The sequence below is a fragment of the Peromyscus maniculatus genome, chromosome 7 (genome assembly GCF_049852395.1).
Source record: "Peromyscus maniculatus bairdii isolate BWxNUB_F1_BW_parent chromosome 7, HU_Pman_BW_mat_3.1, whole genome shotgun sequence".
In the NCBI taxonomy this organism is placed as follows: Eukaryota; Metazoa; Chordata; class Mammalia; order Rodentia; family Cricetidae; genus Peromyscus; species Peromyscus maniculatus.
Genome location: NC_134858.1, coordinates 55,862,426 through 55,889,338, shown reverse-complemented (window position 1 = coordinate 55,889,338; position 26,913 = coordinate 55,862,426). Strand labels below are relative to the sequence as shown.

At 43.8% G+C, this 26,913-nt stretch overlaps 1 protein-coding gene across 2 annotated transcripts in view; it reads left to right on the top strand.

Annotated features, from left to right (window-relative positions):
- Rec114 (REC114 meiotic recombination protein) overlaps nt 1–26,913 on the top strand; it is a 109,291-nt gene that overhangs the window by 23,576 nt on the left and 58,802 nt on the right. Inside the window, exon 2 of one of the 2 annotated variants that reach the window (XM_006971491.4) lies at nt 9,380–9,469. The exons of the other annotated variant lie outside the window; for it this stretch is intronic. Coding sequence (XP_006971553.1) covers nt 9,380–9,469 — 90 coding nt within the window. The remainder of the gene's footprint in view (nt 1–9,379; nt 9,470–26,913) is intronic. 2 annotated transcript variants of the gene reach the window in all.

Sequence of the window (26,913 nt, the reverse complement as noted above, 5' to 3'; positions counted from 1 at the left end):
ATTTTTATGAACTGATTTTGCATCATAACTTTATTGTGCATATTAATTCTAACAGTTTTGGTGAAGTCTAAATTTATAAAATCATATTCTATGACCCAGAATGGTTTGTCTTGGTGAATGTTCCATACATTCTTAAAGAGTGTACTTTGTGTTGATGTTGGGGTACTGTAGAGTGTGAGGTACTAAATGTCAGTCAGGCCATCTTGGTTGGGGTGTCTTCCAGACTACTATATACTTGGTAGTTTCTATGAACTCTTTTTAATAACATAATTCTTTACTGATTCTTTGGTAATTTCACATTGTGTACCCCAATCTTGCTCACCTCCCAGTACCTCCATATCCAACCCTCATCCATACAGCACTTCCCCAAAAGAATCCCCCCCCCCAAAAAAAAGCTTAATTCAAAACAAAACAAAAAAATCTACTTCGATCCTCCATCTCTCCAACACCTCTTCATTCATTTTAGTGGCATCAGGAGCTGTGGTGAGTCACACCTATACCCTTTTGTCCACTAGCCGCACCCTCAAATGTTCATTGCAGTGAGTCATTGGTCTGGCTCAAGGCCTCTGGCCTCTGTTACACCATTATCACTGAAACTCCTCTTGGATATCCTGCCATTGCCCCAAGTCATGAAGGTCCTGCGGCTATTATTCCTCAGGACCAGTCCCTTCAGGAGCTCCAGAAGTCATAGATGGGGTAGATGTTGATCAATCTAAGGCCCGGGATGTGGGCCTGGATGATAGCTGAGCTGGTCATTCCAGGACACTGGGACCACCCACCTCCAGGAAAGGGGCAGAGCCAACTCTCCTACACCCATACCATCAGGGCCACTGTCCCACACCTGTGATGATGGGTGGGACCACCTCTCCTGCCGCAGTGTCCAGTGAGGGGCAGAGCCAGCTATCCTGGGGCCAGTGAAGGGTGGGACTGGCTCAGCACGGCACTCAGATATCAACACATATGGTTCCTATGGCCGCCTGTGGTACCACAGGCCATGGACATTAGCGCAGACCCCAGTTGCAGCAGGTCCATGGACCCAGACATAGCCCAGTAGCAGCAGTTCGGGCCTGCATGTTACCATGGTCCTGGTAGCAGCACAGGTCACCCAGATCAGTATGGCCCTAATGGCAGCATGGCTCTTGGACACCAACATGGTCTCAGGTGGCTGACCAGACCCTGGGTATCCTTTGGCCTTTGATGGCAACATGGGTCATAGATGTCAACACAGATCCTGGCTGTGGTAGGACCACTGACCCAGACATTAGCCCAGATGTCTTCCTGGCTCCAGGTGGCAAGCAGGCCACCAACATCAGCCTGTTCCTCACCACCCTCGCTTCTTCAGTTCCACCCCTTTCCACAGCATACGAACCATTCTGCTTCTTTTCTCTCCCATTTCTCCACCATATACTTGCTTATCATAGTGGGACCTACCCACCTGGTACCACAAGGACTGTGAGAATCCAGGCTGGCCTGTAGGTGTCTTTCACCAGCATGGCTGAGCGGCCCTACAGACTTGTTAATTAGTTATTGAAAGTAGGGTATCGAAATATAGCTATAATCTTAGACTTGTATAGTTCTTTCTTATTGCTTCATGCATTTTTTAGCTGTTATTGAAAGCATAGGTGTTTAGGATGATTATTTCTTGATTAATTGACTACATATCAATATGTAATGATCTTTTATATATTTTTAATATTCTCATCAGATATTATTGCAATCATTGCAACTTTTTTGTGGCTAGCATTAGTATAGGATGTTTTCATCAAACCCCTCCCTTTCATCAAGGCTCAGGGATTTTATGCATAAAAGGAGGCGGAAAAATAAGAGCCAGAGGTGATGGATGACTAAAAGGAAAGAGTGTCTTCCAGACACAACATGACTGATGTACATATGAACTCACAGATTGTGGCAGCACACACAAAACCTGCGTAGGTACAAGCCAGATGGGGTAGTGGGCATGGAGTCCCACCCCTTTATCAAGAGACTATGTGCAGTTGATACTGGCTGGCAGAGGGAGAACCAGCTTTCTCCAGTCGAGTTTCATTGTGTCTGTCAACCATGCTTCGGGACAGATCTCATACCCAGGAATAGTTGGCCAACACCAAACAAACTCAATGCTTGCAGCTTTTGTGGCCTTTTTGCTTCATTTTGCTTTGTTTTGACTTTTTGTCATTCCCGCCCCCCTCACCCGCCCAGACAGGGTTTCTCTGTGTAACACTGGTTGTGTCGGAACTAGCTCTGTAGACCAGGCTGGCCTCAAACTCAGAGATCCACCTGCCTCTTCCTCCTGAGTTAAGGCTGGGATTAAAGGCGTGCGCAATATCACCTGGCCTTTGTGATGTTTTTGTCTTAGTGGCCTGTGCTGGCATCAGAGAGGAGGGAACGAAAATGCTCCATAAATTGGGCTGTAGGCAGGCCTGTGGGGCATTTTCTTAATTAGTGATTGATGGGGGAGCACCCAGACCTTTGTGGGTGGTGCCATCCTTGGGCTGGCAGTCCTAGGTTGTATTAGAAAGCAGGCTGAGCAAGCCACGAGGAGCATGCCAGTCAGCTGCACTCCTCCATGACCTCTGCATCTGCTCCTGCCTCCAGGTTCCTGCCCTGCTTGAGTTCCTGCCTGGATAATGAGCAGTGATGCAGAAGTGTACGTCAAATTAACCCTTTCCTCTCCAAGTTGCTTTTGGTCATGGTATTTCATCACATCAGTAGTAGCCCCAACTAAGACCAGTTGGTACCAGGATCATGACAGACCTGACCATGTTATTTTGGGGAGGATTGTGGAAAGACTTTGGAGCTTTGGGCTAGAAAAACAATGGAGTGGTCAATGTTTGGTGAGCTTTTCTGTGGGAACTTGGAAGATAAGAATGTTGAGAGCAATGCAAATGATGGAGGCCTGGCTTGTGGAGTTCTAGAGTGGTGGTTCTCAACTTTTCTAACGCTGAGGCCCTTTATACAGTTCCTCATGTGGTGGCCCCCAACCATAAGATTATTTTCTTCTCTCCTTCTTAACTGTAATTTTGCTACTGTTATGGATCATAATTGAAGTATCTGTGTTTTCCAGTGGTCTTAGGTGACCCCTGTGAAAGGGCCGTTTGGCCCAGAGGCGTCATGACCCAGGTTGAGAACTGCTGTGCTAGAGGGCCATTGAGAGTAATTTAAAGACTCAGTCAGGGCTGTTTCCTAATTTGCTTGAGGATCTGTGGTTTTGTTCAAGCTGGGGCTGAAGAATCAGCTGTGGTTAACAAGAACCACTGAAGTAAAACCTTTGCTTTACTGGGACAATTTGATGCTAGTCAGCTGGAGCTGAGAAATTAGTGGAGATTAAAAACAGACAAGCATTGAGGTGAAATCTTCTGGGAAGTGTTTCTTCAGAGGCCCAAGGTTGTTCCTCACACTGGCAGCCAAACTTGGTATACATAAGAGTTACCCAGGTGGTACTGGTTTTGAGGACATGAAGAGGTCATGGAGAGCAGCTGAGGCTTGGCACTGTGAGAGGCCAGGAGAGGCCACTGGAGAAAGTGCAGCCTCAATAGCAGTTAAAGCCCTAGGATTTCGGGGCCGTGGAGAAGAACTAAGGCTTGGCACCATGAAGAGAGCCCAGGAGAGGCTATTGGCAAAAGTGCTACCCAGCTGCAGCAGAGACCCCAGCATTGTGGAGATGTCAGAACTATGGGACAGCCACCAAGAACAGCAGCAGTGGTAGAGTGGAGCCGACTGAGGCCTAGAAGACGAGCTGTGTGTGCTGCAGAGGGCAGAGCCGGAGAAGTGACCTAGGTCCCTTGGAGGAGTCCAGAAGATTATGGCTTCCAGACACTGGACTTTGAGTGATTTGGTTTTGATTTACACTTTGGAGTTTGGTTTTGCTTTGATCTGATTGTGGCTGTGTCCTGGTACTTCTCTCTTGAAGTAAGGAAGTATTTAATTTTTTTGTTTGTTTTGTTTTGTTTATAGGAGCCCACAGTTGAGAGATTTTTTTTTGGGGGGGGGTGTTAAGAGAAAGTTTCTCTGCGTAGCTTTGGAGCCTTTTCTGGAACTCACTCTGTAGCCCGGGCTGTCCTCGAACTCACAGAGATCTGCCTGCCTCTCGAGTGCTGGGATTAAAGGCGTGTGCCACCACTGCCCGGCTTGAAAGACTAAATTTTTTTTGGAAATTTTGGGTTTTAAAAGAGACTTTGGATTTTTAAAGAGACTGAATTTTAAAGTGTTTTATTTGTCAAGACTGTGGGAGTTGTTTGTAAAACGTTTTATATTGTGATGTTGATAGTAATGTGTGATCTTGGAAATGAACAAGAAAGGAAAGGTGATTTATCAGTAATGTGTTTGTGTGTCAGGTTGACAAGGGGTCATTTGTTCTGGATAGTTTATGTCAACTTGACACAAGCTAAAGTCATCTCAGAGGAGAAAACCTCAATTAAGAAACTGCCTTCATTTGGACTTGAGTTTTGTGCATGGTGACAGATATGGATCTATTTGTAATCTTCTACATGTTGACATCCAGTTATGCCAGCACCATTTGTTGAAGATACTTTCTTTTTTTCCACTGTATAGTTTTGGCTTCTTTGTCAAAAATCAGGTGTTCATATGTGTGTGGATTAATGTCAGGGTCTTCAATTCGATTCCATTGGTCTGTATGTTGGTTTTTATACCAGTACCAAGCTGTTTTTATTACTGTAGCTCTATAGTAGAGCTTGAGGTCAGGGATGGTGATGCCTCCAGAGGTTGCTTTATTATACAGAACCTGGAAACAACCTAGATGCCCATCAACTGAAGAATGGATTAAAAAAATGTGATACATATACACAATGGAGTACTACTCAGCAGAGAAAAACAACGACAGCATGAAATTTGTAGGCAAGTGGATGGAACTAGAAAGTATCATCCTGAGTGAGGTAACCCAAACCCAGAAGGACAAACATGGTATGTACTCACTCATAAGTGGATTCTAGATATAAAGCAAAGAACAATCAGACTGCAACCCACAGAACCAGGGAGGCTACATAGCAGGGGGGAACCCTAGGAAGACTGTGGCTTATAATAAGTTTTGGTTTTACTCAATCACTGGGCAAGCTTCAGTGAAACATTTCACTATTAGGATAAGAATTTGTACTGTATCAAGCTGATAATAAAAAAAATTTAAAAAAAAACCTGCCTCCATTAGATGGGGCTGTAGGCAAGCCTTTATGGTATTTTCCTAATTAGTGATTGAGAGGGGAAGGCCCAGGCCATTGTGGGTGGTGCCATCCCTGAGCTGGTGGTCCTGGGTTCTATAAGAAAGCAGAAATCCACAGCCAAACACTAGGTAGAGCCAGGGGAACCCCCACAGAAGAGGGGGAGGGAAGATTGTAGGAGCTAGAGGGATCAAGGACACCATGAGAACATGGCCCACAGAATCAACTAAGTAGGGCTCATAGGGGCTCACAGAGACTGACGACCATCACGGTCCTCTGCATAATACATTGTGGTTATGTAGCTTAGTGTTCTTGTGGGTCCTAACAGTGAGAACAGGGAGTCTGACTCTTTTGCTTGTGCTTGGGACCCTTTTTTCCCTACTGGGTTGCTTCTTCCAGCCTTGATATGTGCCTAGTTTTATTGTAATCTGTTAGGCTATGTCTGGTTGATCCCTTGGAGACCTGCTTTTTTTTTTTTTTTTTTTTTTTTTTTTTTTTAGGAGACAGGAGAAGTGGATCTGGGGGAGAAGGGAGGTGGGAAGGAGCACTGGAAGGAGTGGATCTGGGGGAGAGGGGAGGTGGGGAGGAGCACTGGGAGGAGTGAAGGGAGGAGAAACTGTGGTCAGGATGTGATGCATGAGAGAAGAATTTTAAAGAATAAAGGAAAAGCTGAGAAAGCCACGAGAGCAAGCCAGTAAGCAGGACCCTCCAAGGCTTCTTCTTCATCCCCGCTTCCAGGTCCATGCCCTAACTTCCTTGATGATGAACAATGATTTGGAAGTGTAAGCCAGACAAACCCTCTCTTCCTCAAGTTGCTTTTGGTTATGATGTTTATCACAGCAATAGTAACTCTGAATAAGACACGATCTTTTGCTTGTTTGATGTGTGTGTGTGTGTGTGTGTGTGTGTGTGTGTGTGTGTGTGTGTGTGTTTTGAAGAGAACAAGAAGAACAAAGTTGAGTAGGTAGGGCGATGGGAGGGATTTGGGTGGAATTGAAGAAAAGGAAAACGTGATCAACATATATAAAAAGGGTGTTTTTAATATAATCTAACAGCTTCTGCCTTTAATTGGAATGTTTGAATTATTTACATTTATTGTGGTTATTGATAGAGTTAAGTTTGTCATTTGCTATTTGTTACATACTTATTTATTTGGCCCATCCATTCCTTTTTTAAAAATATTTTTGGAGACAGGTTCTCACTGTATAGCCCTTGTGTGTATAGCCCTTGGTTGACCTCAACTAAGTGAGTAGTCCAGGCTGGCTTCAGGCTCCCAGAGATCGGTGTGCCTCTGCCTCCCAAGAGCTGGGATTAAAGACACACACCACTACTTCTGGCTTACATTTAAATTTTATTTTTATTACATTTATTGATGTGCATGATGGGGTGGAGGCACTCGGGAGGTTGTACCACATTGTGTGTGTGGTACCAGACGCCTTGTAGGAGTCAATTTTCTTTTCGCCATGTGAGTTCTGGGCATTGAACTTGGGTGTCTTCCATCTTGGCTACAAGTGTCTTTACCTACTGAGCCATCCCATAGTCTTCTTTTTTCTCCTTATTCTTCCTTCATTTGGAATTAGTATTCTTCATAATGTCAGTTATTAGCTTTTAATGGCTTGTGAATAAGGAATTTCGATGTAATCACCCAGGTGATTACTATTTCCAGTATTCTCGTTTTCATCTGATCTCATTGTTCTGCCTGAAGGACGGCCATTAACATTTTTCCCCCTAGTGTAGGTCTAATGATGAATTCTTTCTGAAAACATTTTTGTTTCCTTTGAAAATGGTGCGTTTAAATTGGTACTTTCTTTGGGAACTTCAAGCTCGTTTTTCCAGTGAAAAAGATGCTGTATATATGCTAAGTGTCAGGCAAATCCTAGACATTAGGATATAAGATACTTAGCAGTGATGCATCTCAGGCTTCCTGGAGGATGAAATTTGCTCCGGGTAGACGACTAACAACAAGTAACAATAGAGTAGTTTTTTAAATGCAGTAAGAGCTAAAGATAAAGCTGGGGGGGGGGTGGAGTGGGGAGCACTGAAGCGGAGAAGGGAGCTGGAGTCCAGCTAGCACAACCCTGAAAGCATGGAGGGCTGTAATTCTAAACCTGCCCAACAGGTAGGGGCAGAGAGCAGACAGAAGCAGAGAGGCAGAAGGGTTTGGAATGGGGGAGTCACTGAAGGCCTTTGAGCTAGAAATTCAAGAGTTGAGTATTTACAGGATCGCTCTGGCTACTTTCCTGGATGGATGTAAACTGTATTGGAGAAGGAAGCAAGAGCAGAAATGAAGCCAGTCAGGAGGCTGTTAGAGCAGTGGAGCTGACAGTGATGAGGACAGACAGCAGACCTGAGAGGAATTGTCTGCTTCTGGATGTTTTGACATGGAGGATTTACTGATGGATTGGATTTGGATATTTGCAAAAGGAGTGGTAGGTGATTCTGTGGTTTTCCCCTGAAGAACTGGAAGGATAATTTGTTTTATGAGGCAGGAAAACTGGCAGTCAAGTGCATCAATGTACTGTAGGAGAAGGTAAATTTGAGGTGTCTGTGACACTTTTGTGTAGAGATGTTGCCTGGGCAATTGTAGGCAATAAGTTGGGAGCAGAGAGAAATCTAAACAGACTCTTCCAGCAGTGATGACCATAGTCATCACTTGAAAAAGTAGTTTAGAAGGAAATGGCATCTTTAAAATGAACATTCCTATCCAACAAGAGACTAACAAGAGTGTTCATAACAGTGTACTTTGCACAAAAACTATACTTGGGGGAAAAATCACTAATAGAAATGCAAAAAATGATGGCATAGTTGTAGAGTGATACTCTACAGTAATGAAAATGTGTGTATACGTCTACTCACTGCCGTGTCCCTGTGTGCACATACAGCCACAGTGATGAAGCCAAACATAAAAACCATGTAATTGGGGCTCAGGAGATGGCTTAGTGGTTAAGAGCACTTACTGCTCTTCCAGAGGACCCAAGTCCACACCCCAGTGCCCACATTAGGTAGCATACAGTTGCCTGTAACTCCAGCTCCAGGGGAACTGGACAGTGTTTACAATATCCCTCTTGACATCTGAAATGTTTGCTTTTGAAGTGTGGGATTTTAAAATGAATTAGAACTCAGAAAATTGTGAATTTAATTATGTAATTGAAATTCTGAAACCTACATAAGAAACTGTAAAGTAGAAATTGAAGGACCTTATAGAAAGAAATATTCCTAGCTAGAGTTATTTGTATGTTGATTATTTAATCTTGAAGCAGTAAAGTTTGCTATACAAAGTTGTTTACAGTGTTATTTTTTTTTGTTTTTTAATCATTCAGTCCCTTAAGACCTGATTGATTCTCTCTCTTAGGTGTGTTTGATCGTGTCTTCCCTGACACTTTGGTTTTAAGTGCCTCAGTTTTCTCTCCATAACTCAGAAGTCTAGAAAAGTATACCAAGTAAATCTAACAAAAGAATCTACAATGGGGATAAAATCCAAGGCCTTTTATTTATTTAGATTTAAGATGGGGAAAGGGAGAATGGGATTCACCAACATAAGGTGGTGATTTCAGATCACACTCTGCAGTGGGACTACCCCCGAAAGGGTTAAGGTAGGCAGAACTGCTGAGGCCCCGAGGATCACAGCTCACACCAGAGGCTGTGGTAGCTGTACCTGCGGCCCCTGCTGCAAGTGGCACTGACACAGGGGAGGTCAGGAGAGGAAGGCAGCCGCTTTGCAGTGGGATGAAAGTGAATCTGGCTGAGGACGTGCCGCACCGAGGTCTCGAAGATTCTGGAAAGAATCATCTTCATTTTGTAGGAAGGAAATTTAGACCCTTAGAAGAGATGATTTACTAAAATACAACTGAAAAGATATGGCTCAGGACCCGTCTTTCTTTATTAATCTGGTCTTCTTTGTATTTGGAAATACTGGGTTTTTTTTAAACTTTATTTTTTAGAAGCATATCTTATACACACATACACACACACACACACACACACACACACACACACACGAACACACACGAACACACATGAACACACACGAACACACACACACACACACACACACGAACACATACGAAGGAAGCCTGAAAATATAAGAGAAAGTCACAGAGTAAATGAAAAAGACTCAGAGAGGAGCACCAATGTGAGAAAGTAGTCTGTTTTCAGAACTGTTTTTATGTGTATCGTAAAAATACTTCTTACGTTTTTTTCTCTTCTTTAAGGTTTTTGAGTCGAGTGAAGAGTCTGGGTCTCTTGTTCTCACCATCGTTGTATCAGGTCACTTCTTCATTTCCCAAGGGCAGACACTACTGGTAGGTTAAAGTGCTCAATAGTTCAACTACATTTTATTTTTTCATGTTTGTAGCTTTATGTCATTGTTTTGTGCCTTCAAGCTTCTTCAGTCGTATTAAAATCCATTAAGTTCAGCCAACTAAGGGTTTTCTAGCATGTCTTAACAGTGGGAAATCCAGAAACATACTGATTATTCCCTGCCTTGAAGGAGTTTTGGATCTAGGATAAAGGATTCTTTTTTGTTTTGTTTTGTTTTGGTTTTGGTTTTTCGAGACAGGGTTGCTCTGTGTAACAGCCCTAGCTGTCTTGGAACTCACTATGTAGCCCAGGCTGGCTTCAAACTCCCAGAGATCTGCCTGCCTCTGCCTCCCAAGTGTTGGGATTAAAGGTGTGTGCCACCACTGCCTGACGATAAAGGATCTTAATTGGAAAGACTGAATGAAGACAGGCTAGCTTGGAGAGAAGACTGTGGAGGCTTTTCCAGGTGGAGAAAAGAACAGAGTCAAACAACAAAAAGAAAACAAAGCATGTTATGATTGATTTATAGGATGCTGGCTTTCTAAAGAAGTATTCGTGTTGTTATTTGTTTTTGCTCTCCTGGAGGCCTGTCACCCTCCTCCCAAATAAATCACACACACAGGCTTATTCTTAATTATAAATGCTCAGCCTTAGCTTGGCTTGTTTCTTGTCAGCTTCTCTTTCTTTTTTTTGGGGGGGGGGTTCAATTGTCAGCTTTTCTTAACTTTAAATTATCCCATTTATCTTTGCCTCTGGGCTTTTCCCTTTCTCTATTCCTGTATACCTGTCTTTCTTACTCTGATGCTGGTTGTGTAGCTGGGTGGCTGGCCCCTGATGTCCTCCTCTCCTTGTTCTCTTGCTTCTTCTATTAATTCTTTCTGTCTGCCAGCCCCACCTATCCTTTCTCCTGCTTCACTATTGGCTATTCAGCTTTTTATTAGACCATCAGGTGTTTTAGACAGGGGAAGTATCTCAGCTTCACAGAGTTAAACAAATGAAACAAAAGTAACACACCTTAAAATAATATTCCCCAATACACTTGTCCTTTCTATTCTGAGTATGTATGCCTTTTCAGAAATTATAAAATAAAAACAAACAGGCTGGGGGGGGCAGTGTCACATGCATGTAATTCCTGTGTTCAGGAGGCGGAGGCAGGAGAATTACTATAGGTCGGAGGGCAGCCTGAGACTGGTCTACAGAGAGACTGATGAGAACAAAGAGGGGGAGGGGAACCATCCAATCCCTTACCATTTTGCTGGTAAGTTCAGGTTCTTATAAACAGTATGAATAAAGAGAAGATAATTAACTCTTAATCTGATCAAAGAAATTGTTTTAGAGAAGGTTATGTGAGATTATTACATTATTTCCTGGGCATAGTGTCTATACAGATGCCATAAATTCACATAACAAGTATTTACATGGGTGCAATTTAGTCATTGAACAAATATTTATTCAGCAGTTAGTTTACTTTTTTGCTGTTGTTGGAGGAGGCTGGGAATATCAGCACACAGCGTGGGTGAGTCCTGTCACTGGAGTACCACTCTAGTGAGGAGAAACACAATAAGTAAGCAGACCAAGTGTGTTTAAAGACCGTAACTTCTGCGTACTCGCTTCTAAGTCCTGTCATAATACAATGACAGGATCCCACATACGTGTGTTGGAATGGTCCATTTTTTCCACTTAAATGAAATAGTGTCATCAGTAAATGTGAGATCTGCAAAGCTAGCTTTGCCTTCTTTGTGCCTTTAAAAGTCACACAGCAGGTGTAGCTCTACCTGCTACCCTAACGGCTAGCATCCATTCCACGAGATTAGGCTTCTGTGGCTGCTATGAAGACCACTCTAGCTGGTAGCCTTGCTTCTGAGAGATGCCTGGCTAGTTCTCCCTGTCAGAGTCATAGATCTTGCTGAATAGTGGTATCAGTGCAGTGTGATTTCCTCAGATGGAGGGCATCACCTCATGCTTGCTTTCTATTCAGCTGTCATTTTACAGGGGTTGTTAAAATCTAGTCCACGTTTCTTTCTATCATATATGGAGTAATTTTTTTTCACTGAAGTTACAAAACCAAGCTTAGCCAAATTCAAAACAAACCCCTGCTAAGAAATGTAAGAGGATCTCTAGCTCTGTATTTATTTGATGCAGGTTTCAGTAATACATAATTTCAGTCATATTTTTAATTCCTCAGTGTTCTTTTTCAAAGTTGTTTTGACTATTTTGTTATTTGCATTTCCATGTGAATTTTGGAATGAGCTTTCCTACCAGAAGCCTGCTGGGTTTTGTTTAGAGCTGCTTTGAATCTGTAAATCAATTTGGGAAGAATTTACTTACTGCTGTTAAGTTTTCCAACCCATGAGCACAATTTAACTCTCCATTTATTTATATCTGCTTTAATTTCTCACAGCAGTTTCTTAGAATAGCTAGAGATTCCGTCTGTGTGATTGTGCACAGTGTGTGTGTGTGTGTGTGTGTGTGTGTGAGAGAGAGAGAGAGAGAGAGAGAGAGAGAGAGAGAGAGAGAGAGAGAGAGAGAGAGAGAGAGGTTACTAATCAGCTGGCCAGGAATTTTTATTCGATGGGAATACAAATCTTGCATAAATAAAAAGCCCTTCCATCATATCACCCTGTGAGTGATGGCAGCAAACAGGAGCAGTTTACAGATAGGAGCAGCAGGAGCAGATGGCGCCCTCTAGTGTTGGAGTTCTTGTGTAGGTCTCTGGTACTGGTATCCTTAATCCTGGACAAGTGTTAGAGCTTTGTGGAGGCTCTGGAAGCCAGGATTCCTCAGCTTTGGACAGTGGCTTCTGGACCTAGGTATTGAGATTCTGCTGCTGCTGCTCCCCCCACCCCTGACAGCTAGTGACCTTGAAGCCTCACCCCTAGTGTGGCTGGCCACATAACTGGCTTTTCCATATCTTGTGCAGCGTGGCTGCCTGCCACTCCGTGGTCAGAACTACCTTTGCTCCAGTCACAGCTGCTATTTCTTTTTGTTTTACAAGCTCAGCCTTTTTCAGAAAAGTGGGCAAGAAAGACCACGTAAGGGAAGACTCTTGAGCTGAAATTGCAATAATGGAGGGTAGCAAAGGAGGCTGCCAGCCAGCCCACTTACCAGGACGGCTGCACAGCCTCTTGCAGCAGTTGGAGTCCCTCTGACAGGCCACTGGGAGAGGCGCTCCACCGCCGGCTTGGGTGGAAACTGTTACATGCGAAGACCTGAACAAGATTTTTGAAACAGTTGTGGTGGGCTGCAGCCTCAGGAGCTAGAGCAAGCAGCTGTGATTGTCATGTAGCTTCCTCAAGGCATTCTTGAAATGCTCAAAATAACTGGCTCTGGAATAGAGTGGTTAACCTGTCTGCTCCACTGACAGTCCTTCTCTTCAAGGGAGCTAGAGTAGCAAGAAAACCCAACAGCTTGCAATGGGTTTGCTTATTTCCAGGAAAATAAACATAGAGGGAGCGTTTATAACTTACCTGTTAACATTAATACAGGTTTTTACAGTGTTTAACAGTGCCTCTGACAGTGTCTCAGGGAGGGACATGGGTCCCACTCCTCTATCTCAACCTGTTCATGGGCCTAGGGAGATGGCTTCATGGGCAAAAGCACTGGCTATGAAAGCAAGAGGACCTGAGCCAATTCTCCGGCCCCCATGTAAAAGCAGGCATGCCTGTGGGCCTGTAGCACAGAATTGGAAGGTGGAGATGGGCAGAGCCCATCACCGGTTGGCCAGCCAGCCACCTAGCTGAAATGATGAGATTGAGGTGTAGTGAGAGACCCTGTCTCAAATAAATAAGGTAGCGAGTAATAGAGGTGTGCACGCACATGTGCAAATAGGCACTTACATACATAAAGAAAAAGAATATGTTCTCTCAGCAGATTTCAAATGTCAAAATGGTCACCATGCTATGGAAACTGTAGAATCTTAACATACATAGAACCCAACTCTTTCCCTATTCTCTGCTTCTGTGAACCCAGTCTTTTGTTTGTTTGATTTTCTTTTTTTCACTCAGCCCAGGCTGGACTTGAACTGGCAATGCTGCTTTCTTCAGTCTCTCCAGGGCTGGGATGACAGGCAAGAGCCACTATTCCTGGTTTAGATTCAGCCTTTTAAGAATCTGCATATAGGGCTAAAGAGATGCTCTTCCAGAGGACCTGAGTTTGATTCCCAGCACCCACATGATGGCTCAGAACCATCTGTAACTCCAGTTCCTGGGTATATAATACCATCTTGTGGCATCCACTGGCACCCGGTGTCCTTGTGGTGCACATAGGCAGGCAACACATAAATTTTTTAACATTCTTACATATAAGTAGGATATATATAATATTTGTCCTTTTTATTAAATGTATTCTTTGGCATTTAATCTGTGTATATAATGCATTCTGATTACACTAATTTTTTGTTGTTGTTTCTCAAGACAGGGTTTCTCTGTGTAGCCCAGGCTGACCTGGAGCTCACTTTGTAGTCCACGCTGTAGTTTAGTCTTTGAACTCCAAGACCCACCTGCCTCTGCCTGCTGAGTGCGGGGACTAAAGGTGGGTGCCCCCACCGCCTGCATATTTTCATTCTCTAACTTCTGTCCTCTAGAGAACCCTGACTAACACAGAGGGCAGTTTGAAACCACATCCATTTGTCAGCACAACAGTAGTGAATTCCCTCCCGACAGCTTCTGATGTCTCCAGCCTTCGGCTTCCGAGCAGATTTCAGCACCTGGAATGAATTCTGTCCTAAGGAGCAGGTCCAAAACCAAGCAGAAAGTGATTGGTTGCTCCCATAAGAGTCGTGCTGCCCTTACACCAGTGAGCGCAAGCAGGGTCATGCCTGCTGGGCATGGTTTACCGCTGGGCAAGATCACTGATGACTTTGGCCTGCATAGTACTATGGAAGCTAGTCAGCAGGGAGGAAGCTTCCAGCTCAGTTCCAGGTGTCGTCTTTGTGACAGGGGCTTACCATCTAGTTTCGGCAGGTGGTCAAGAGCAATGGCAATGGCCTATGTTTTGAGAGGTCTCTGGAACCATCCTGACCAACAACTCCTCTAGGAAGGTATCCCACCCTGGCTCTGGATTTTCATTTGATCACCCATGTCTTCTGGGACTGACATTATCTACCTATGAAGGGTATTTCTGTTCAAACTAAAAAAAATAAAAAAAAGCTGTATCTTTAAAATTAGCTTATAGAGCAGTAGGAGTCCCTGTGACTTCTTCGTGTATCTTGAGTTTTAATTAACCCTCTCTCCGCCCTCTCCCTGTGCCCTCCTATCTCTACCTTACTACTCCAGAATTCACCTCTGTTTTACATGAGTTCTATTCCCCTTTCATGCTTCCCCCTAACCTTACCAGAGGCCTTTTATAGGCCTTTCCTGGTTGCTGTAAACATTCCAAGTTAAACATATAAGTGTAAAACTTCAAAGCTGTGATCCACATGAGAGAGGGAATGTGACATTTGTCCTTCTAGTCCTGAAATGTTTTCCCCTTTGCATTTTGATTATTTCACTTAGTATAATGGACTCTAGGTCCATGCAGATTGTTAAAGATGTCAGGACTCCTTCTGCTGAGTAACATTCCATGTGTATATGTCACAGTCCCTCCACGTGCTGAGCCGCTAATGGACACTTAGGATGTTTCCACCTTTGCTGTCATAAATAATGCTACAGTAAACATAAGACTGCAGATGTCTCTTCCAAGTGGTGGCTTCATTTCCTTGACTGTGTATACAGAAATGGACTTGATTGCTGGGTCACATGGAAATTTTGAGACAGCTTCATACTGTTTCCTGTCACGACCGTATGTTTTCAGCCCTACCAACAATGTCTAAGGGTTGCTTTTTCTCTGTATTCTTACAAATTTTAAATCTATTTTTATAATCCACATATTAAATATCGGGTGGTACTGGAGAGGTGGCTCAGTGATTAAGAGTGCATACTGCTCTTTCAGAGAGAGGACCTGAGTTCAGTTCCCAGCACAGCACCTACTTTGGGCAGTTTGCAACCACCCATCACTCTAGCTCCAGGGGACTCTACTGCCTCTGCCCCTCTGAGGGTGCCTACACTCGCATGGATACACACACACACACACACACACACACACACACACACACACACACACATCTTGTTTAAAATAATATTTTAGAAGCAGCATGAGGCAGTAACTCATTACTACAATTGTGGTGATTGATCTGATTGCACACCTCACATGTATATACACTGGCTGTGAGTCTCTTGGGAGAAACTGTATTCATGTTCATTAGCATTTGCTTCAGGGTCCTCCAGACACCTGTGTGTTAAAGGCTTTACCTTTATTGGGAAGCTGTGGAATCTTGACTAGGTGGAGGAGCTCAGTGGGGTGTCAAGGTCATTGAGGGAGTGCCCTGAGGGCATAGCAGAACCCCAGCCCATCCTCTTAACTCTCTTTGGCTTCTTGGGCACAGATGAGCAGTTTGTCCCTTTGAGTGCCTCCACTGTGATGTCTCCAAAGCAATGAGAGCAACTGACGGAGACTGGAACCAGCAAAAGAGGAGCCACAGAAACCTTTGCTCCTTCAACCCATTACCTCAAGTGTTTGCCAGTGATGGAACCTGACACTAGGGCTTTTGCCCATTTTTAAAACGGATTCTTTACGTTTTGCTATTATGTTGAGTTTCTTATATTAACCTACTGTCAGATTTATGATTTGCAGACATTTACTTCCATTGTATAGGTTGCCTTTTCATTTTCCTGATTGCTTTCTCTGATGAGTTTTGTTTGTTTGTTTTGGCTTTTCGAGACAGGGTTTCTCTGTGTAGTTTTGGTGCCTGTCCTGGATCTCGCTCTGTAGACCAGGCTGGCCTCAAACTCACAGAGATCCATCCGTCTGGCTCTGTCCCCAAAGTGCTGGGATTAAAGGCATGCACCACCACCGCCTGGTTCTGATGAGTTTTTAATCCTTGATATGAGCTGAGTTTTGTTGAATGCTTTTTTGGCATCTGGTGAGATGGCCTTCTAAAAGTTCTGTCAATATCCTAGTACTTCAGTTCTTGCTGGGTAAAGGTGCTGCTGGACACCTTTAGTCCCCCCACTTCAGAAGCAGAGGCAGAAGGGTCTCTGTGAATTTGAGGCCTGTCTGGTCTACAGAGTGAGTTCTAAGACAGCTATATATAGCTACAGAGAGAGACCCTGTCTCCATAAGCAAAAAGTATTCAGTTCTTATTGAATCTATCTTTATTATAGAAGCATTTGACTTTCAAAAATTACATATATGTGTAAGTGTGGTAGAGCTAAGAATACATATTTAAAGAATTTTTACTCCTTAACGAATAATTTTTGTCAATGTATTCTTAGTATTTTCTACATATCCACAAAATAAGAACATAACATAGCAACACATTTGGGTTATAATATATTTAAGTTGCAATTTTATGGTGATATTACATTTATACACCCTCTGCCTTCATACTAATTAAGTTGTGTTAGAATATTAGATTTTTTCTCATGAAAGGTAAGGACAGGGCATCTGTGGAAATTTTGGCCACATTTGTCTTAGAATGAAACCTAGTTGTTGGCATGGATGGTAATGCATGATATTTATTGTGGTGATTTGAATAAAAATGGCCCCTATAGGTCTGTAGGGAGTGACACTATTAGGAGGTGTGGCCTTATGGGAGTGGGCGTGGCTTTGTTGGAGGAGGTGTGTCACTAGGGTGTGGGCTTGGAGGTCTCAGAAGCTCAAGCGGGACAAGTGTGTCACTGTCACTTCTGATGCTGCCTGCCAGGGAGAACTCTGAGCTACCTCTCCAGCATCATGTCTGCCTGCACACTGCCATACTTCCTGTCATAACAATAATCTACCCAGGCCACTCTGTTGTCATTCATGTCAAAGGGTTGCTATAGCAAGAAGACGAAGGTCTTAGCCCTGTTTTCATTCTGCCTTGTACTTGGCCTCAAATGGATTCCACCCCCAGCTGGGATTTTCAAACAGATTCTCCCTTGGATATTTGGAACCTTAGTTTTTTTTCTAATTGTGATTACTACACATAAAATTTACTATCTGAACTATTTTTATACACACATATCAACGACAGTAAACATCCATATTGTACAGCCGTCACCACCATCCATCTCCAGAACTTTCTTCATTTTGCAAAATTGTAATTCTGAATCCATTAATTAGTAACGTCCCCTCCCCATCCCCTCACTGTGGTAAGTACCCTTTACTTTCTGTCTGCAAATTGGATTTCTCAAGATTATTTCATATAAGTGGAATCATACAGTTTTGTCCTTTTGAGACTGGCTTATTTCACTTAGGTCTTTAAGGTCCATCCATATTGTAGCATGTGCCATAGTCCTTTCCTTTATAAGGCTGGATAAAACTCCATTTGTTTACAGATTCATCTGTCAGTGGATATTGGGTTATTTCCACCTCTTGCCTGTTGTGAATAATGCTTGCTGTAAACATGTGTACATGTACTCTCTGAAACTCAGCTTTCAGTTGATTTAGCTGCATACTCATAAGAACTGCTGAATGTGGTGCTTAATCTTGACTGTCTATTGCTCAAATTCTAAAATGGTCTTGTAATAAAAAACCTGGAGCCGGATATTGGGGTAAATGCTGAAAGATCAGAAAGACAAAGGAACAAGCCACTGCCCTATCTCACCTCGCCAACTCCGCGAACCTTCTGTTTGAAAGCCTCTGAGAGATGGGCGGTGGTGGTGCACACCTTTAATCCTAGCACTTGGGGGGCAGAGCCAGGTGGATCTCTGTGAGTTCGAGGCCAGCCTGATCTACAGAACGAGATCCAGGACAGGCACCAAAACTACACAGAGAAACCCTGTCTCGAAAAACCAAAAAAAAAAAAGAAAAAAAGAAAAGAAAGAAAGAGAGAGAAAGAAAGAAAAGGAAAAGAAAAAGAAAGCCTCTGAGTCCTCAGCTGAAAAAGCTCTCTAGCCAAAAAGCCTCAGCTGAAAAGGCTCTAGTTCCTGTCTCCTCACACCTTATATACCTTTCTCCACCCAGCCATCACTTCCTTCATAGTGCTGGGATTAAAGGCGTGTGTGCTTCCCAAATACTGGTAGCAAAGGCATGAGATCACAAGTGCTGGGATTAAAGGTGTGTTGACTCCACTGCCTGGCTCTGTTTCTCTCCTAGACTGAATCAACCTTGTGTAGTCCAGGATGGCTTTGAATTCACAGAGATCTAGACGGATCTCTGCCTCCCAAGTGCTAGGATTAAAGGTGTGTGCCACCACTGCCTGGCATCTATGTTTAATCTAGTGGCTTGTTCTGTTCTCTGACCTTCAGGCAAATTTTATTAGGGTACACAGTATATCACCACTGCTATCGATGTGATCGAATTGAAAGACATGTAGGAGCTACTAAAGCACACTTTCCTATATGTCTGTCACCATTACCAGAGCCGCTACATCATGAGAGGTCCGACCTACGTGAGGGCTCACATCAATGAGCACTTGGTGCTCTTGCAGAGGACTTGGGTTCGGTCCCCAGCACCTTCATGGTGGCTCACAACCATTCATAACTCCAGCTTCAGAGGCTCTGCCATCCTCTTCTGACCTCTGTGGACACTGGGTACATACACATTGCACATACGTCCAGCAGGCAAAACACTCATACACACAAAAAAAAATAAAAATCTAAAGTAAATAAACAGGATAATTTGTAACTCTTTGGGGCTGTTTCTCCAAATTTAAAAACACACTGTGTTCACCTCTCTCTTCACCTCACAAGTTGTGAAGCCTAAGTCTCAAGCCAACATTCTAGAAATGGCCAGTGGGAAATTATTTCCCAAGACTTTGGCCACTGTTTCCAGCCGCTCCTTATCTCAGTTAGTTCTGACCCGCTGTGTGTGTCTTCACTAAATGAAATTCCGCTTGAACTCGGATGAAATGGTCTTGAGGCGATTTTAATTCTGTTTGCTTGGGAAACCTGGCTCATTCTAGAAGTGATGGAATGCATGTGCTTTGTTTTCATCTCCTTTTTATTTTTCATGCCCAGTGCTAATGTTCTTCAGAAAAAAATCGTGTCTCTGTTTACCTTCAAGAAACGGTACATTCCTATTTAAGTGATCCCTCTCCTGTCTCAATCTGAGAATTTTCTAAGAAGGAAGATTTAGCACGAATTTTTGAAATTAAGTTGTTCACACAGTTAAACTCTAAATTAATGCCAGTCTGCTCCCCTCCCATCCTCTCCTCTTTCTTCTGACAGCTTCACTATGTAGCCCAGACTAACCTTGAACTCAAATCCTCCTGCCTCAGCTCCCTGCGTGCTATGTATGTCACCACAGTACTCATCTTTTCTTTGGCTACTTTTTCCAGAAAAATAAAACAATCCTCCATAATGTTATCATCCTTTCACACATTAACAACCATTGGCACCAATTGAGAGGTAGTTGGATGGGCGAGAGTAAAACATTTGCTGGTCTACATTTATAGTTTCCCATATCCAGTAAGCTTTAGAGTATATGTAATAGTTACCTAAGAAGTTTCAACTATTTGTCTGTGAGGTTCCCGAGCTCAGGGCCCTGTGACATGACCCCTGTCTTGTTTTTTAGCTCCCTTTTGGAATCTGACATCATCCTCACCACCTTGGTGAGGAGCCAGTGTGCTGCTGTAACAAAATACCATAGATTGTTCTAGTTTCCTCCTCGTGGTACAGGGGATTGATGTACAGCAAGGGTCACCCTCTGCTTCCAGATGATGCTGTGCTGCAGCATCCTCCAGGGAGAGGAGCACTGTGTCCTGACACCATGGAAAGGATGAATGTCTGTGCCCTTACGTGGGGAAGAGTGGAAGGGAGCTAACCCACGTAAGTCTTCCTGGGGCCTGATCTCATTCGAGAGCACTGCCCTTGTGACTAAACTGAATCCCCACCTCTTTCCACTGTCCTGTTGGAGATGTAGTTCCAAGATTTGAATTTCTGAGCACACAATCCGATCATAGCAGAGGGGTACAATCTGTGAACTCAAGAAACAGACCAAACATCCCACTTAACTGCTCTGTCACTAATCTCCAGCACCCAGCTGTCCTCAACCACAGTCTCTCAAGTGGCTGTCTAGCGCTACTTCCAAACGGGTGATGAAGAGGAGGGCTTCGCTGGTGGTACTCCTGGATGCTGACCGTGGCATTTCATGGTAGGAAGAGAAAGTACACTCAGTGCCCTGAAGTTCTTTTTTCAGTTCAGGGAGGCTGTCTTGGTAGCAGTGAGGTGACCACACTGTAGGGTGTGTCATGGTCTTTACTGTTGGCTGCATGTCCCTTTATGGTGACCACCGTTTGTTTACCCTCTTCTCCTGTGGGTGAATATTTCAGTCAGTTCTAATTTGGGACAATGAAAGCTACTGGGAACATTTATATGAGTTTTCATGTGTTACCTTAATTTCTCTTGGGTAATACCTAAGTGTAGGATTACCAGATCAAATAGTAAATTAGTATTTAACTTTTCAAGGAACTTCTGTTTTAAAGGGGATTGGAGGATTTGGCTCTCCCACCAGGCGTGCTTGCTTAAGTGATAATGTCAGCCTCTGTGGTTTCACTTGCTCCGCTGCCTGTGCCCTGCCATTGTGTATCAGTTCTCTTTTCCTGGATGGCCGGTGAAGCGCATTGTTCACAAGCCAGCCTTCCTAATCCCACCTCCCAGAGTTGCTGTCAGTGACACCTGCATCTCTGTCTCCCCAGAGGCCAGCCGGCAATGTGGCTTCTAAGCGACGATTAGCTCTGCTTTAGATGCCATGGCCAGTACAGGCCGCATCTGTGTCTGAGTTTTCACCCCTTACTGTTTCTGTGGGCCTTGTCTAAAGTGCTGTGTGTAGCTGTTGACTCTGTTTTAGGAGTCTGTCACAGTGCTGACCCTTCAGGTTGCTGGGGTTTGGGTAATTTCTGGTTTTTATCTATCAGGTAACAGTGTTACAAACATTCCAGTATGTGTCTTTTGGTCAGTGTTCTATGTTGTTTTCTTGATACTAACTAGGAGTGAACTGGCTGACTTTAGAGTAGAATGGCTGAGTTATAGATCTTAGTGAATACTGGGGGCTGTTGTTAAAATGCTGATTGTGGGCTGAGGAGATGGTTCCAGCTCACAGGCAGAATCACTAGCTAAGCCCGATGACCTGAGTTCTAACCCTAGAACCTACATAAAAAGCTGGATGGTGGGGGCTTTAGAAATTTCTCAGTGGTTAAGAGTGCCGGCTTCTCTTGTCTTAGAGGGTCAGGGTCCGATTCCCAGCACCCACATGGTTTGTAACTCCAGTTCAATAGGATCTGATGCCCTCTTCTGACCTCTTTGGGCACATGGTACACACACATACATGCAGGCAAAACACCCACAAAAAATAAAATGGGGTGAGAGAAGCTGGATGTGGTGGCACACATCTGTAATCCCAGCACTCCTATAGCAAGATAGGAGGCAAAGAGCAGAATCAGACCCAAAGCCTGCTGGCCAGCTAGCCTGTAATACTAGCTATAATAATGTGGCAGCAGAAACAGCAAAAAGAGACTTTGCCACAACAAGGTGAAAGGTGAGGATCAGCTCCTGAAAGTTTTCTTCCATCCTCCTCATGAATGCTGTAGTACACACACACACACACACACACACACACACACACACACACACACACACACACACAGAGAGAGAGAGAAAGAGAGAGAGAGAGAGAGAGAGAGAGAGAGAGAGAGAGAGAGAGAGAGAGAGAGAGTAAAAATTTTAAAGAATGCTGAATGCAAACCAGCAGGCTTGAGCATCCTTTGAGATGCTGTGGATCTGGCCAACTCCAGGGTTAAGCTGATGTCACCAATACCTGAGCCCACCATCTGACAAGGTGGTAGATGTGCTTCTTTTCAGCTTTGGTAGATACTGCTAGAGAATCTTCCTAAGTACTGTGCCTAATTTACATTCCTGTGAGTCACAGGGAGAGAGTTCTCCATATGTTTTCATTGTAGCCATTTTGGTGGCTGTGTTTTGCTTCCTCCTTATGGTTGTCATTTATAGCCTCGCTAAACAGTCAGGTTACTGCTGTTGGAATCTGGCTTGTCCCCACCAAAACACACACTGAGACTTGGTCCTCAGTGTGGCAGAGTTGTGAAGGGGAACTGAAACAGACATTTAACAGAAGCTACTTTTGCTAAAACGCATTGACTCTTCACTTGGATCCACAAGGAGAAAATACAGGGTAAAGGCCTGACATTTCTGCTTCTATTCTGTGTCTCTTTGGACACCCGTTTACCTACACATAGGCCTGTTGATCACTACAGAGTGTCTGTCAAGTCGGTCTCATTCCTCTTCAAGGCTGAAGAGGCTCGGGGACAAATTGTTACCTTAAACCGGTCAGAGTCACCTTGGACTCCAGGAACAGCAGACTGTCTCATATGAGGGCGCTTGTCCACCATGGTGAGGCTGCACTCAGATTTGGAAGTTATCTCCTGAGGACCATACTGCTTAGGATTTCTTCAGACTGCCCTGCAGAATGGAAGTAATGTCCCGCTAGGTCACACCTGCACAGCTCCTCTCCTTACCCCAATTCTCCTGTTGAAACGTAAACCTCATGTCACGGCCTTAAGGATAGAACGGGGCCACTGGATCCCCTGTATTTGTACCTCTTTCCAACACGGCCACATGGAATAAATCTCCTGCCTGCTTTTCACTCTTACTAGGCCAATGAGTTGGCATACTGGTGACTGAGCCTAGCTTGGTCTGGCTGCTGGAGCCCAGGCTTTTACCTTGAAAACTTCGGGTACAGAGCATTGTGGAAGGTGTTCAGGTCTTGGGGTAGAACTCTGGGTGATGGATTAATGGCCTCCTGTATGAGTTGCTCTCACGGGATGGTATTGGTTCCCACAGGTGTGGTGGTAAAGTGAGTGGCCTCCTCACGTTTCTGCCACAGCTGAAGCAGCACCAAGGCCCTCTCCAGAAACCAAGAAGATCCCAGCACCACACCCCTTTGCTTTCCAGCCCCTATTGTATGCCCACACGAACTTCTGCTCTGTGTGTGTTACTGATCTCAGGTGTTCTGTTATAACCACAGAAACCGGACTAGGATGGGGGTTGGATAAACACTTCTGATGCTTATAGATCAGCAAAATGTCCTTTTTGTGTGAATCTTGCAGTAATTTTTCTATCAGGTTATGTTTGGTACAGTTTCTACTTCTGGGTTTTCCTTGATTCTCCCAGCTTTGCTTTTCTCTGTTCTTGGCTAACCTCAGATCTGTTGCTCGAGGTCTGATGTGCTCCTGTGGCTTCAAAAAACTGTGCCTTTGCTGCAGACTTCTCTAATTTCATGAAGTCTGATCTTCAACTGAGTCAGTCTTGGAGTTAGCACGTTTGCCCACTGGTGAGCATGCAAGCCGAGCAAGCACATGCCCTGGGTTGGGTCTTCCGCACTGGAAGAAGAAAGAAAAAGAGACAGGCCTTGGCTGTTACGTGTCCTCTTCTATCTGGAGAGACCTGTGGGCAGTTAGGCAGCAATAACTGTCCTTCCTTGGACACGAATAGATTATCCTTTCAAATATCACAAAAGAAACATTTCTAATGTAAATTTATATTCTTCACCAACCCAGAAGCCTCTGAGGAATGGACTGAGAGCCTGTCATAGCAGAGAATTGTCTCTTATTCCTTCTGTGAAGAATATTTTCCAACCATGAAGCAGTTACACACTGTGGATCTTTATTCATGTTTCTAAGTATCTGCCCATTGTTTCTAACATCGGGTTTTGTTTTTGTTGTATTTATTTATTTATTTATTTATTTATTTTTGATTTTTCGAGACAGGGTTTCTCTGTGTAGCTTTGCGCCTTTCCTGGAACTCACTTGGTAGCCTAGGCTGGCCTCAAACTCACAGAGATCCGCCTGCCTCTACCTCCCAAGTGCTGGGATTAAAGGTGTGCGCCACCACCGCCCAGCTCTTATTTATTTATTTATTTATTTATTTATTTATTTACTTTTGGTTTTTCAAGACAGGGTTTCTCTGTGTAGTCTTGGCTGTCCTGGAACTCACTCTGTAGACCAGGCTGGCCTTGAACTCAGAGATCTGCCTGCCTCTGCCTCCCGAGTGTTGGATCAAAGATGTGCGCCAGAACCACCCGCCACATAGACTCTTTCTGATATCTTGGGTGTAAACATCCTAGGGTACAGTTGTTTCAAGTGTTCATGATTGACAGTAACACAGCAGGTGACTGTCAATGCAAATGGCGAGCTCCTTACTTCCCCATGCCCCTCCCTTCCCTCTTCCCTAGCTCTTCTTCCCCGGGGTCCTGCCAGCATCTCCTCACATTCCCTCCTGGACTCCCTTCCCCCAAAGCCAAATCACTAGTCGACTTTTGACATCTTTTCTGCATCTGGATTCATCTTCCCATGTTTTCCATAAATTCTTCAACAGCTCTGTCACGTGACTGACATCCATTCCTAGCACTGATGTCATTTTTTCCTGTTTACATTTGTTTAGCATGTTAATTTTGTTAGGAGAAATACTGTTTAAGGTGCCTTTCTCCCCCTGTGTTGTAGTGTGTGTGTGTGTGTGTGTGTGTGTATGTGTGTATCTTCCTCAGTTGTTCTCCACTTTTTTGGGGGGGATTGGGTTTCTTGCTGAGCCTGTAGCTTGCTGATTAGCTAGACCGGCAGGCCAGCAAGCTCCAGGAATCTGTCTGTCTTCACCTCCACATACTACAGTCACAGAGGCACTCCTCTGTGAATAGCTTTTACCTGGGGTGAGGATCCAAACTCAGTTCTAGTGCTTGCATGGCAAACACTTCACTGACTGACCCAATTCCCCCACCCTTTAAGAGGTTTTCATATTTGAGAGTCTAAAACATTTAGATTGGGGTTTTTTTTCTATTTTTTCCTTTGTTTTTCAACTTAAGTCCCTCTTGTTTATCTGTGTAGTTGCCCATGCACACTCATGTGTTTGCCAGAGGACAGCCTCAAGTGTCGTTCCTCATGAGTCAATGATCAGGCTCTCCTGTTGGCCTAGAGCTTGCAAGTAGGCTAGGCAGACTAACTGGTAAGCCAGGAATCTAGCTGTCCTCCCCTTCCCCAGTGCTGGGATTACAGATGATGCCATCACGTGCTATCACACCCATCTTTGTCTTTATGTGAGGCCTGGGGATCGAACCGGTGCCCTGTGCTTATGCAGCAACTATTACCAACTGTGCTGTCTCTCTGGTCCTTAAAATAACTTTAAGTATTAGTACATCCCTTTTCTCATTGTAGGGTAACAGTTGAAAGGTGTATAACTTTCTGTGAGGCTTAGTAACTCATGGTATCTCAGGTGAATTGTTCATTCAAATAGGCAATCTAATGTGAGTGGGCTAGAGTACAGATAATCAAATACAAATCAAGAACATTTATGGAGATGTAAATAATTCGCTCACCATAAATGATAACAGAGGCACTCTAATTGGGCAGCTGAAACAGTGATCTTTGACCCACGCTTGTTCTGATAAGTGTTCTGTGGAAATAAAGTGTCTATATCCAGCTTCACTGATGGGTAATGGCTCTGATAAGTAGTTCAGGGCGGTATCTCCCCACGCTACTTAAGAACTGTAATTGCATGTTCTGTTGCACTCACATCTCAACCTTATATGTGCTTCTGGTTCTCCTTTTCTTAGGGACTATAATTCCTTTATACTTTGTGTTTATACTGACTGTTTAGTTTCTTCTTGTCTCTCCAAAGTGAGTTGGAACTTTGTGATAATGCTTTTAGAAGGGGATGGTTCTGACACTTGACGTTCCTCTTCCTGTTTTCATCTACTGACACTGGAGTCAAATGTACTGGCCAGTGTTTGTGTCTTTATTTTAGAGCTCTTGTTTAGTTTACTAGATTTGTGGTTTGGGCAGAAAAGTGCCTCTTTTGAGGCTAAATTCTATTTGATTTGTATGTTCCCAAAGATTGCAGCAGTGTGTCACTTACTAGTCATCATTATATTTATATCATAATCGAAAACAAAACATCCTAAATATTAGAGCTTTAAAGATGCTTTTCAGTGCCCTTCTTTAGAAGTGAACTTGTGGGGCTGATGGTTCCCTGATTAAGAGCACTTGGTGCTCTTGCAGAGGACCCAAGTTTGGTTCCTAGCACTCATGTCCAGCTGTTCACAACAGCCTGTCATTCCAGCTCCAAGGGATCTGATGTCCTTTTTTGGATACCTGCACTCACACACACAGACCCACATGCAGTTGCATATGCATACACATAATTAAAATTAAAATACATCTTCTAAAAATGTTTTCCTGTTTCTCTTACTGTTTTTGACTGTAACAACATAATTCTTGGATTAATTTATGCCCTTTTTGCTCTTATCATTTTAGATGGCACAGGAAGATTATTTTATAGTACTCTGACAAGCTTCTAGAGTCCTGCACTTATTAGGAGGATACAGATTTGGGGTCTTTTTGTATACAAAAATACATTTTTTGTTGTTTTGTGTTTTTTTAAGACAGGGTTTCTCTGTGTAGCTTTGGAGCCTTTTCTGGAACTCA